We start from the raw sequence: 13,972 nt of genomic DNA, 5'->3' as shown, positions 1-13,972 counted from the left end.
AATGCCTTTCTTCTTGCGGCCGCCCGGCTGTGCCAGGAGAGAGGAGCAGCAGCAACAGCAGCAGCTGAGGCACCACCCCCGTCTCCCCTCCCCCGGCTGCCTCTCTAAACACGCAGCAGGGCTTACTTGGAAGATTAGGAGAGTGCCCAGCAAAAGACAACAGAGTTCCTTTTGTTATGGGAGTGGGATTAAGGCATCAAGTGACCGGTTGCAGCTCCCAAGTGGGTTTCAGGCTGCTTAGAGCACCGGGCCACTGTCAGGTTCAATCACCCACAAGCCACAGAGGGAAGAGGTGGAGTGTGCCGGCGAAAGACCTCGCCGTAACACATGCCAATCCCAACTCCTCGAGCCCCAGGCGCAGTGCCGGAGCCTGCTTCTGTAAGTAGTACCTACCTACTCTCCTACTGATACTGCTGCTGCTCCGTATGTGTGACTAGACTTCCTTGAAGACACTCCGGTTTCTGCCTCTTGTATCAGGGTGCCTTTTCCTATTCGAGGCTGCCAATTCCAAGGGTTCAATTGTCTCAAGAAGCATGACGTCTTCAAAAACTAAGCCTGCTCCTATTGCAAGTCTTCCTCTCAGGCTTTTCCTTTCACTGTCTGATGGACGCAGGGCCCTCATGCCTGCAAGCCTTCTCTCACAGCTACCAGCTAACTCAGTGGTTCCCAGATGTTCGTGGCCTCTTCCCCTCCCGGCCACTGTGGCTGGGGGTGATCATGGGAATTGTAGTCCAACAGCATCTGGAGACCCAGGGTTGAGATTAGGAACCCCTGAGCTAACTAACCAGATGCAAAGGAAGATGGAGTTCCTGTATCTTGAATAGTAGTGTAGAAGAGGTGCTGCACCTGTCATGATCCCCTTTTGTTCACCACTATAAGCCCATGACCTCTTTGCATCTGGGCTCCCTATGCAGCCATGAGGTAGAGAGATGCCCTTGTAAGATGCAGAAACTGGCATTACATGTAGGGATCAACTGTTTTAAGTATTACAAGTGCTTGCATTCTTAAGAGCTGGCAAAAATATCACAAGCAGTGACCAACGTTTTGTTTGTTTGTTTAACATATTTGTATACCGACCACTACCAAAGTCTCTAGGTGGCTTTGTTTCTATGTGCAAGTACATATCCAATGACCCCCGTCTATTGGTCTAGGAGATCTACAGAGCATTCTGATTCTAATGGCCGGTCCATGGGATCATGTCTTTTTATTCTGGATGGATGGATCTGGAGTAACAACCACTGTGCTCGCAGTCATTCCACACATATTCAGTTTGCCATTTTGTACAGAAGCAGCCATGCATTGAAAAGAAATAAGAAGTTCCACCTTTAAGCCATACTGTACAGCCCTAGCCTATGCATGTTTACTCCAAAGTAAGTCCTGCTGATTTCATTGGCACTTACTTCCAAGTACGTATGCATAGGATTGCAGCCGTAGCTATTTTGACAGAACAAAAAAAGTGTGCTAATCCATGTTACGTCATCTTGGGCATGTGCCCTTTCTCTTTATGGTATACATTGTCTGCTCATCCAAACAAAGGTTTATATGCTTGTTGAGCATCTATCACTCATTGAGTCTACCAGCTTCTAAATCAGAGGAGAGCTTGGGAGCTTTAACTACTGCGTACCAGGGAGTAGTTTATCACGGGAAACTAGTTGCATATCACTACAACTGATGTAAGATGATTTTTATTTTGCTTCTTATCAAATTAATAGCTTGCTTCATAGCAATACTGTGCTATGATGGACAGACAGATTGATTGCTTCATAGCTATCCTGTCTTATGATAAACTGATTGCTTCTTAGACTGAAAGATAATTTCATAGCTGTGCTATGCCATGCATGGATGGATGGATTGCTTCATACTTATGCTGTGCTAATGCAATAGCACAGCAATGCTATTCATCGTATATTTAAACGCCTTGTCATTCAGCTACTTTTGTGTCTGTGTCTGTTGAGGAACACAAGCCCTTCAAAAGGGATTTTGTTCTCCCATCCCGATATTCTAGGTGCAGTTAAGAAATGTTGTGTATAGCAGGGGTTTCCAATCTTGGGCCCCAGATATTGTTAGACAATAACTGCCACAGTCCATCCCCATTGTGACTGGGGATGGTGGGAGTTGTCCTCTGATAACACCGGAGGGCCCAAGATTGGGAACCCCTCCCTGGTATATATCAATGGCTTTCTCTATTCCAGAAATTACCTATCTGAAAATACAGAGAATGCCTTTTATTCCAGCTCCACTCAATTCCATCTTGCTATGGGGTGCTTTCTCTTCTGGCTCTAGAACTTTGATATGGCGATATTAAGCTTCTGATTTCCTCCTGCAATGAGCAACATAGATAGAAAACAATGCTAGATTGAGAGGGAAAAGGCATAGGGGAAAGCCTTGGACTGTATGTACAGTGAAATAGTATTCATAGGCATTATTTACACAGACAAGACTTGGAATTTCCCATGTTTGGTAAAGATATATTCTTCCCCGGGTGCTGTGGAGGCATAAAAGACGTTTCTGTAATGCATGCACACCCCAGTGATATTTGCAAGTGGTCCTTAATGACCGGTGTGTATATCTATGCATCTCCTACATCCATATCTGTAGAACTGACAGAATCCTTAAGCCACACTACCCCAATTCAGCCAGAACCTTATAGTCGCATAAATACATGGAAGCTGGCAGGTATCATGAGTACTATAAAAGGAACAAGTATTCTGTTCTGGCTATGGAGGTGCTCGGTGAGGAGCTAGGCTGACGGTTATCAAATGATGCTTGGAGTGAGCATATCACTCCAGTGCACGGCAATTGCTTGATATCACTTTCCAAAGGCCTCAGTAAACTGAATAGTTTTCAACAATCCTCCAGGAAGGGAATTCCACAACTTTGGGGCCATGACTGAGAAGTCCCTGTCTCAAATGCCTGATCATCAAGCTTTGTGGGAAATGGCATGCAGAGCAGAGCCCCCCTCCCCCAGAAGATCTTGTATCTCAGATCTCAAGAGCAGGTGATCATTAAGATACCTAGAGCTCAAACCATGTCGGGCTCTGCATAATAACCAGCACCTTGAATTGCACCTGGAAGCAGATCAGAAGCCAATGCAGTTTGCCATACAGTCAATGCCATACAGTCTAGATTACAGAATGCAGTTTCTGGATTAAAGGGCTAGTGGACATGAGCCTTGATATTATTAAGAGCCAGCGTGGTGTAGTGGTTAGAGTGCTGGACTAGAACCAGAGAGACCCGAGTTCAAATCTCCATTCAGCCATGATACTAGCTGGGTGACTCTGGGCCAGTCACTTCTCTCTCTCAGCCTTACCTACTTCACAGGGTTGTTGTGAGGAGAAATTTAAGTATGTAGTACACCGCTCTGGGCTCCTTGGAGGAAGCGCGGGATATAAAATGATAATAATAATAATTTTAGAAATGTTTACATTGACTCGGACATGCTTTTTGGCTTCATGAATCTCTGTGAGCCTGTAAAAAGTAGCAAAATGATGATAATCCTACATCGACATCACACATTCCATATGACAGTTGCCCACATGTGATGTCTAACAGCAATCTAATATAGGTGGCATAGTTAGATGCTTTCATATTCAGATTTATGGATATTAATTGCACTTCGAAACACTTAAAGACATGTATGTGTGAGCATGCACATGCATACATGCTTAAGATACTTCTTTTCTCACGGAAACAGCCACAGAACTTTGCCTCTCTGAAGACACTGAACTTTGCTGAGGATACCACTGATGGTGGGAAGGGCATCATCTCCAACCTCCTGCCCCAGGCAGAACCATTGACACATTATCCACTCGTAGAATAACCCTCAGGGGCAGAGCCAGTGGTGTTCTTCCAATGTGTCCCATGAACACAGGACCATTGGATGAAATTGATTTTGGGGGAACCCCTAGAGCCATTGCCTTGAGAGAAGCTCTGCAGCCTGTGTACCTGCTTCAGAGTGGAGCCTTGACTGCTGGTGCCGCCGAGACAGTGGAGGGGCTGAAGGCAGAACCTCTGAAGTGCATGGCCTGTTAGCCTCTTAGCTCTGTAGGTGAGCCAGGTGGAGCTTCTGGCCTGGACAGCTACTTGGCGGGAGTGGGGAGAGGAAGCAGTGGGGAAAACAGGCTCTAAGCCTGCCTGAGGAGCAAGCAGGTCAGGGTTGGGGACAAGGGGCAAGTGGGGCAAGGGCAAGCAGGTCAGGGTTGGGGACAAGGGGCAAGTGGGGCAAGGGCAGGCAAGCCAGGGATAGCCCAGGGGTGAGCAGTGAGCAAGGAGGGGATGCTGCAGAGGAGAGCCAGTGAGGGTGAGCAGAGCTGGTGGCTGCTGAGGAGGAGGAGCAGGGAGGTAGTGAAGGAGCAAAATGAGGGAGAGGAGGAGGAGGCAGGGCAACAGGTGCCACCCGTTTTTGTGGTGCCATTAGGCACTGCAAAGAGAAAATGGGGGTGGGGGGAGATTCATTTATGGAACACAGGCCACCTCCAGCCTCATTGCACCTCTGATATCCCCATAGCACACTGGACACAGAGAAATAACAGGAATGGACAGGATGCATCCTCCAAACTGTCAAGCTCCAAATAACTTACACAAGTGAGTCTGGCTACATGCTACAGAGTACAGATACACAGAGGAAATCCAGAACCATTAGCTTGCTTTGTATCTCTGCATGGGTTTTAGCCACGTATTTCTACAATTTTCAAGCAATAATGAGGCTCAAACTGCCAAAATGTGCAGTCATTTCTAGTATCATTTCTATGCCTTCAGGAGGTGAGAAATGTGGGAATTATCTGTGAATGTTTGCATTTACAGAACTCTAGGTGTTGGCTATTTTCATCACATTATCATCAAATTAAAAGGCAATCTGAAGAACAAGAAGGAAAACTGTCTTTGGGACACCTCCAGGTGTTAATATCAACATTATGTATCTGAAAAACAAAATGCCTCCCAAGGTTTAAGAAAGCACGCTTGTTTGGAAGTAGTAAACCCGGCTGAAATTAATGGGGCATCCTTTCAAGTACACTAGTGCTTTGTTGACATTGTGATTAGTGTTCCAATATTGCTAAAATTATTTTCCATTTCAAATTTTTAACCATCAAACTCCAAATTCTGTGCATATTCTAAGAATGCCGCTTTTAGACATCATGTTTTCTTCTGAAAGTGTTTCTTGGAGAACAGGATGCAGCTTCCTGAGTGCAGGAAGCTACCTCCAATCATGGAGGTAGAAGGTACTGAAAGGCTATGTAGCCTAATCCCCTGACTCAGGGCAGAACAAGCCCCTCCCACAGAACTGACACAAGCAATCCAGACAGTGGCGCAGAAAGGTTGGAGTGGGCTCTGGGGAAGGATTTGAAGAGACCCGCTGTCTTCAGTAGGCAGCAGGGGCAGGGGCTGTCTACCTGTTGGGATGCCCCAAATCCACGCCGCTCTCTGCTGAGCCGACACAACCTGATAATATCACCATGCCAGCTCAGTGTAACAGGGCTGCCCACACAGGCATGCCTTAAATAGCTGCCTACAGCCTGTTCTCACTGGCATCGGGGCACCAGCGTGGCTGCCAGAGAGAGCAGGTGGTGGAAGTAGGAGCCAAACGCCTCGTGGAGTGGGGGAGGTAGCCGGTGGCCCCCAGTCACTGGTGGCCGCTGGGCACTCACATGCCCCCATTTCAATTACAGCTTTGCCCCTGAATCCAGGCCGCAGTATGCATTAGAGAACAGGCATGCCTCGGAAGATGCTTTCCAAAACCAACAGCAGCACCGTTCATCTCACCACATTCCCTTCCCTATTATGATTTCATTTTTGTATTTGTAGGGTCTTGTCAGGAACACTGGGGTTTTTGGTGTGTGTTGTTGTTGTTGTTTGCATGGCTGAAAGTGTACTAAAAATATTCTCAGAAACAAGTTGCTGGTCTTTGGGGAAAACAAACAAATATCCTCCAATATTTAAGCCAGCTAATAAATAAAAATAAAATAAATTCATAAACAGGAAGTGAAACAGTTATCTGTTTGGACCATACTCTGCAGCTGGAGAACTGTCATTCCAAAGGGATCATGTAAAACAACACAGGAGGGTTTAGATAAGGCAATGGAATTTCTACAAAAATGATGCCGTATCTGATTGGTAGGACTACCATAATTTACAAGAAGGGAGAGAGGCCAATGTTTATTTAATCATATAAACTGTAAATTCATTGTCAAAATTTAAGACACCAGTCGCAGCATTACCGAATGGCAACACTCAACTAGATGCTCCCCTTTTTACCCCAGAGTATACTATTCTGCTTTATCTTGCTTGATTCTCTTGCCACTGATCCAGTCCGGTGCACAGGAACCACTTCTTGGGGTGGACAACTGAGTATACAGCATGCTTATTTGGGACTGCAAGTGCATTTTTCATGGCTAGACTGACTGCCATACATCTCTTTTTTGGCACTGCACATCGGAATAAACTTCAAGCTGCCTCCAGAAAACACACATGGGTAGAAACACAACCATATAAACACTAGAATGCTGAGAAGACTATCCATCATGTTGAGCAACCCCAGGCAATGATGTGGCCAAGCCAGGAAATCCACCTCGCAGAGATATTACAAAATCCACAGGATCAGAATAATTGTGCCACAGAGAGCACTCTGTTGTTTTTCCGCCTTTACGCTTTCTCCATAGAGAAATCAACACTCCATACGTATCTCTATAAAGCCTGGAGCAGAAGATGTACAAAGTCTCTTCCCCACTTCCTGTGTTGCCTTACTTCTGTGCCCTCCACCATCAGCCTTCCAGTGACCCACATCCAAGCACAGCAGTCCAAAGCATCGTGTTATTGATGTTTCAGGGCAATGTTGGAAAGGCCCCTCTGAGGATCAACATGCTTTCATGTTCCTTTTAATGTGTAAACTATCTCCTGGGCAGCAGCCCAAACCAGAGTTAACGGCATTGCTCAACAAATTGCCTTTATTTTATTACATCTCGCCTTTTCTCTTCCCATGCGCTGTTTTTTCCCTCCCTTAGCCTTTCCCAAGTTTCCTTGTTCTATTTGTAGGCTTACCTCTCGACTACTACATTTGTCTCCAATGTTATCTTAAACTCCTTCCCTTTTTGTACACCAATATCTCAATAGTAGGGATGTGCAAAACTAGTTCAAACCAGTTCAGAAAGAGGGGGGCTGGTCTGAGTTTGAACAGGAACTGGGAACGGTTCCGATCGAACCAGTTCAGCCAGTTCAAGTGCCTTGCTTGTAAAAGGGAATCCAGTAAGATTCTCCTTTACAAGCAAAGGGGGGTTTCCTACCTAAAAGGGGGTTCGGGTGGCAGGCGAGAGGGCACCTTACCAGCTGTGGTAGCGGTTCTCCGGCAGGGGCGGGGACAGCTCTGCGGTGGCTGTCCTTCTTGGCCCCACCAGCGTAGCATGTGCGGAGGCTGAAACTGGGCCATCCACTAGCCCACCGTGCGGGAGGGGAGCGTCAGCAGGGCTGCCACCACAGAGCCGCCCCGCCACTGCCAGGGTGCTGCCACAGCTGCACTCTTGCCTGCCCCCAAAACCCCTTTTTAAGTAGAGGATCCCCCTTACCAGAGAATCCAGTACAGCAAGGCACTTGAACTGGGTCGAACCGCTTCAATTACAGCTGTGCCCCTGATCATGTGTGGTGATGGCACATACATCTATTTTCCTCATCAGTACATGCATTAATTGACATTTGTGCCTCTGATGCTTACATGGAAGCGCTTTCGGTGTAAAGAAGAACCTGACTTTGGAATGGCCCTAAGTTAACATATCTTGCCAATTTAGTATAGACTTCTTGAGCTAGCTTATTTTCCCCTACCACATTGTGGAGAAATTGCTTGCATTTGTCCTGTTCCCCAAGCCGTCAGAGGTCAAGGTGCTTTAGGTCTGGCCCTGGCTTTTGCCTGTCATCAGGTCCTCCTTTCCTCACAGAAGGGTCTTAGTACTCCTTATGCTGCTCTTTGTTTCCAGCAGGCCTTGTGATGACAGTGACATACACCTATCGTGTAGCTGATGCACGCCTGGGCACCTTTTCACAGCTCCTGCTCCGATGGAAAGGGAGCATCTACAAACTCCTCTATTGTGAGTTCTTGATCTTCATCTCCTTCTACTTCAGCATCAGCCTCGTCTACAGGTATGGTTCTGCATTCCACCTGGGTCTGGTTGATTTATTTAGGTGCTTTCGTCATAAGCACTGGGAGCACACATTTAGACATTCTTCTATCCTCCAAGAGGGGCTTTTGCGGGGAGTGACGTCACAAAAAGTATCTGATAGGTGCCCATGCCCCACTGCATTCCATGCAACGACCAGTAAATGTGCTGTCCAGAGTGAATACTGCATTTTAAAATACTGTGTTTTAAGTGCTCAGAAAATGTGGTATTTCCACTACAACAAAGTGCTGCCTTGAAGGAAGGCTCTGTAGAATGCATATAACAAATGGTAACTGTGCATCAGTCGCCTTAAGTGATGCAGCAGGGAAATGCTTGACTAACAAGCAGAAGGTTGCCCATTCGAATCCCTGCTGGCACTATATCAGGCAGCAGCGATATAGGGAGGTGCTGAAAAGCATCATCTCATACTGTGTGGGAGGAGGCAACAGTAAACGCCTTCTGTATTCTACCAAAAGAAAACCACTGAGCTCTGTGGGCGCCAGGAGTTGAAATTGACTTGATGACACTCTTTACCTACCTTTAACTGTGCATCAGCCACCTAATGGCCCAGCGGGGAAATGGCTTGACCAGCAAGCCAGAGGTTGCCAGTTCGAATCCCCACTGGTATGTTTCCCAGACTATGGGAAACATCTATATTGGGCAGCAGCAATATAGAAAGATGCTGAAAGGCATCATCTCATACTGTGCAGGAGATGGCAATGGTAAACCCCTCCTGTATTCTACCAAAGACAACCACAGGGCTTTGTGGTCACCAGGAGTCGATACTGACGCAAGGGCACAACTTTTCCTTTAACTGTGCATCAGAGCTGGCCCATCACTAGGTGGACTTAGGGGTCGCCTCTAGGGCACCAGTTCTTTGGGGGCACATAAACTGTGCCACAATATAGCACTGATAATTATTCTTTCTCTCCCTCTTGTAGTGCACAGTGGTGTAAGCATTTAATCCTGCACCCTGCTCCCCAAAGGGCCTGCACATTCTGTACCCCAAAACACAGTTGTCTCTGCTCATTGCACCTCAGCCCCATAAACAGCTAGTCTCATTAGCTGCACTCCCTCTCTTGAATATGAATTGCCTGCCTCAGCATTCATTTCCAAAAAGGAATTCTCAGACTGGGTTTCCGAATTAGCAGCAGCATCTTCTCATCCCTGAAGTGTTAAAGACTTTGCCCCCATTATAGACTGGAAACTCTCTCCCACCGTATCCTCAAACAAGCATGGGCTAGTCATCCATGCAGGCTGGTCATTTGATCTCGCGTATGAGCAGCCTGTGCAGACTAAGTTAAACCTGGGGCTGCCCACTTCTGGGCTGGTAAAGTAAAGTGTGCTGCCAAGTCAATTTCGACTCCTGGTGCCCACAGAGCCCTGTGGTTTTCTTTTGGTAGAATACAGGAGGGGTTTACCATGGCTTCCTCCCACACAGTATGAGATGATGCCTTTCAGCATCTTCCTATATCGCTGCTGCCTGATATAGTGCCAGTGTGGATTTGAACCGGCAACCTTCTGCTTGTTAGTCAAGCATTTCCCCGCTGCGCCACCTAAGGTGACTCTGGGCTGGTAGGGTGCAAAAATCAAAAACCCGAGGGCTGGCACTGCTGTGCATTTGTTGTTTGAGAACACAAACAGACCCCAATCCACCTGATTGTACAGAAAGGCCTTTAGAGCTGAGCCAGCCTCAGAGCAAAACACAGCCCCCTAGTCCCATCCATGAGAAACCCTTCTTGCTGCTCTGAAACTGGGAAGTTCTCCCTGTGTTTCCATTCCAGGCTGATACTGAGTGAGAGCCAAAGGCTGATGTTTGAGAAGCTGGCTCTGTACTGCAATAGCTATGCTGAACTGATTCCCGTGTCCTTTGTGCTAGGTAAGGGTACAAATTAAGTGGTGGGAAGGAGAGGGTGGTGCGAAGCCTTTATTTGTGTTTGTCTACTACAGACAAAAATACTTTGGTGCCTGAGGCAGAAATCTTCTCCATTTTTTTGTTTTTTAGAATGTGGACCAATATGATAACTTTTTTAAATTGAAAAGTGGTGCATAAATAATCGTGATAATAGTAGTAAATAAAACCCACAATGATGCCCCGCCCTTCCCTTTGGTAAACACAGAATATTAAACCAGAGTCCAATTTGTTTCATTTTAATGATATCCCGAATCTGCCATACTCTGCCTAATAGTGAAGCCAGTCCTGTTTATAGCTTTGGGCTCAAGGTTCGTTACAGCAGTTTCACCAGAAACTATGACTAAATCACTGTTCTTCAGAAGAGTTCACAGTATAAACAGTGAATATACAAAGCTTGAGGAAATAACAGTAAGATGACAATGATGTTATTAATAGTAATAATAATAGTAATAATATTTCCCTTATATGCACTAAGGCCACCTAATGGAACAGCAGGGAAGCAAACTGCCTAGAGAGCAGGAGGCTGTTGATTCAAATCCCCGTTGGTGTGTTACCCAGAAAATGGGAATCTCCTATATCAGGCAGCAATGATATAGGAAGGTGCTGAAAGGCATCATCTCATACTGTGCAGTAGAAGACAATGGTAAACCACTCCTGTCTCCTACCAAGAAAATCATATGGTTCCGTGCTCGTCAGGAGTCGACACTGACTCAACGGCACAATCTTTCCTTCCTATATGCACTAATATTCCTTGATGCCAAGGAATCAAAAAGCCCCAAATTTATTTTATTTATAAGTCAACAGTATTCATAAAATGTGAAGTACTTCTTGGCAAGAGCTTAGTCATAGCAGATACAGTATTGCCTGCATTATTAGGCAGCTGCTCTTGACCTGAAATCTTAGAGGTAGTTGCCGATGCAATTGTTTTCTCATGTCAGCTGATCTTGATGTTCAGGCATAACTCTGGAGGCTGCTGAAGTATTTCCATACAAAGACATGTTATGTTCTCTGAGAGGCAGGATGCATAGGTCCACAAATGGCTTTTTGCCATTCTTGTTAACAGCTTTATAGATGACTTTGTCGGAGTAGTCTCCCTACTCCGGGGCTGAGAAGATAGTAGCCCTATTCACATGTTATGTTCAACGCGCATACAATCTGTGTATAGTGTATGCACATATAGATAGGTATGCATACACATTACTGTATTTACCTGGATCCAAGACTAGATTTTTTCCAAGTTCATTGATGTTAGAAATTGGAAGGTTGTCTTAAATTCAGGGCCCACTTCCTTTTGAATAAATAGTATAACCTATATTTAACCCATATTTTTAAGGAAGTCATCTTAAATTCAGGTTCATGAATTGTCCCCTTTGCTAAGCAGGATCCACCCTGGTTTGCATTTGAATAGGAGCCTACATGTGAACCCAGTAAGATATTCCCCTTAGGGGGTGGGGCCACTCTAGGATGGGAAGAGCACCTGCATGCTTGCATGCAGAAGGTTCCAAGTTCCCTCCCTGGCAGCATCTCTAAGACAGGGCTGAGAGAGACTCCTGCCTGCCTGCAACCTTGGAGAAGCTGCTGCCAGTCTGGGTAGACAGTACACAGATCAATGGTCTGATGGACCAATGGTCTGACTCTGTATAAGGCAGCTTCCTATGTTCCTAAATATAGTACATTCGATACATATAAAGTAGTACACTTACCTGCTCCCTGTATGTATGTGTATGAAGACACATACAACATAATATCTGAATACAGCTTATGAAGAGCAATAATGCCCATTCTGACAGGAAGTCACTAAATGAGAGAGAGACAGATATTGTTCTGACAACCACAAGCTTGTCAGAAGGCCCTGCAAATAAAGATCCCTCAATTTCAGATAACATTGACAGGGTACTGAGCATATGCTGACCGTAATCGGTCTAGAAATTGGGCAAAGGACTAAGTTTCTGCAGAATCTGCAGGTTCCTGCCTTTTTGAAGGAAGTTTATCATATTTGTGGTCATTCAGGAAATGTAAAAATGTACAGAAGGTATTTTGTGCAAATCAAAAACCCAAAGAGTTGCTAAGAGCTTCTGGTGGCTAGTGTTGTTGTGTATGTGAGTGGGGCCAGTACATGTCTTTGTTCCTTCTTTTATCCCTCCTTGTTTCTACCACCACCACGCTGCCAAGTTCTGCCCAAGTAAACATGCATGTTTTAATATTTAAATATGTATTTAATATTTTGAGCCTTCACTAAAAAACATGAAGTATACCCACCTCTGACAATATGAACAAAGCAATTTAAAAAATTAGAAGCACGCATGCAAGGGTAATGACAGCTTCATAATGACTGACTCTCCCATTTCCACCCTAGGCTTTTATGTGACCTTAGTGGTGTCTCGCTGGTGGGGCCAGTACGAGAGCATCCCATGGCCTGATCGCATTATGAACCTGGTCTCCAGTAGCGTGGATGGGAAGGATGAGTATGGGCGCCTTCTGAGGCGCACACTGATGCGCTACATCAATCTGCTAAGTGTGCTGATCTTGCGCTCTGTCAGCACTGCAGTCTTCAAGCGATTTCCCAGCATAGAACACGTTGTGAGAGCAGGTATGAGCCATCGTGGTGAGTGAGGACAAAATGGACACACACTCCTCAGGGTCACAAAATATTCAACCTCAAGCTTATCTTATTGATTGATTGGTTGATTGATTGATTGATTGACTCAATTTCTATACTGCCCTTCCGAAATGGCTCAGCAGACAAAAGCAAGAGCAGGACCAGTCTATGAAGCCTTTCAGCCATCTGGACCAGTTATGACTTACATCCTAATCACCCACACTATAAAATACTCTTCTATCCACACGTTAGGCTCGTCCACACAATCGAGATGAAGGTAGGAGAAGCCTCCTACCCTAGTTCAAGAGCTGTGTGCACTCTCGATGTTTGATGGCCGATCTCGAAGGCCAGCAGAGTCCTCCATGCTCATGTGCTGAGCAGCAGCTGGGTCAGAGGGCTCCCTCCTACCCAGCAGCTGCACACAGCGCTGAATGAGGCCGGACAAAAAGCCCTCCAACCCAGCTGCTGCTCATCACAATCATGCACAGTGCCTCCAACCTTATTTTAACGGACAGACCATCAAACGTCGGGAGCGTACACAGCTCCCAAACTAAGGAAGGAGGCTTCTTCTGCCCTAATCTCAATCGTGATTATGATAATGAGCCTATTATGTTCACCACACACAAATCTATGTACACTGCATACATGTCCTGATTTGTGCACATTCATCAAGTTTGTGCAATTCATCAAGTTAAGAACATAACATAAGAACAGCCCTGCTGGATCAGGCCCAAGGTAGGGATGTGCATGGAACCGGTGCCCTTCGAGCCGATGGTGGGCGGCAGGGTGGGGTAGATTCAAGGATGGGGGAGGGTGCACTCCCTGCCGCCACACTCCCCTGCTACACACACACACGCTCTCCCCTGCCAGCCGCACGTCCCCTTCCGGCACTCTGTGTAAAAACAGTCTGGCGGGGTGGCAGCGTACCTCCGTACCACCCCATTGATCCACCGACCAGAAGTGGCCAGTGCACATGCGCACATCACATGCTGCCTGCATTTGAAGGAACCTGCACATGGGTTCATTTTTAAAATGAATATGTGTACAGTGTTCACACAAGCACATGTACATACAAGCATGTACGGCTTAATGTCTGAATCAGACTTAGGTCTATCCAACTTGTGATCCATCAAGCTGAACGCAGCCTGTGTGTCAAGTACTGTGACCTGCAAGATGCTTCAAATACACATCTCTTTTTGAAGTGCCAGGCACAAACAGAAGGTGGATGCAGCTATGCCCACCATGATGGCTGAGAACTTGAGATGCATTCTGCTTGGTAAGTCACAAGTAGTGCAAGTTTGCACAAAACACATTACT

The 13,972-nt window shown here is 46.1% G+C and overlaps 1 protein-coding gene across 1 annotated transcript in view; it reads left to right on the top strand.

Moving 5' to 3' along the window:
* Nucleotides 1–341: 341 nt before the first annotated feature.
* BEST1 (bestrophin 1) overlaps nt 342–13,972 on the top strand; it is a 28,884-nt gene continuing 15,253 nt past the window's right edge. The window contains exons 1-4 of the mRNA XM_053286622.1: nt 342–378; nt 7,962–8,124; nt 9,926–10,020; nt 12,413–12,646. Of these exons, the coding sequence (XP_053142597.1) occupies nt 7,973–8,124; nt 9,926–10,020; nt 12,413–12,646 (481 nt within the window). The 5' untranslated portion in view covers nt 342–378; nt 7,962–7,972. The remainder of the gene's footprint in view (nt 379–7,961; nt 8,125–9,925; nt 10,021–12,412; nt 12,647–13,972) is intronic.

The sequence above is a fragment of the Hemicordylus capensis genome, chromosome 1 (genome assembly GCF_027244095.1).
Source record: "Hemicordylus capensis ecotype Gifberg chromosome 1, rHemCap1.1.pri, whole genome shotgun sequence".
NCBI lineage: Eukaryota > Metazoa > Chordata > Lepidosauria > Squamata > Cordylidae > Hemicordylus > Hemicordylus capensis.
Note: the sequence above shows the minus strand (reverse complement) of the source record. Positions and strands in the feature narration are given on the sequence as shown.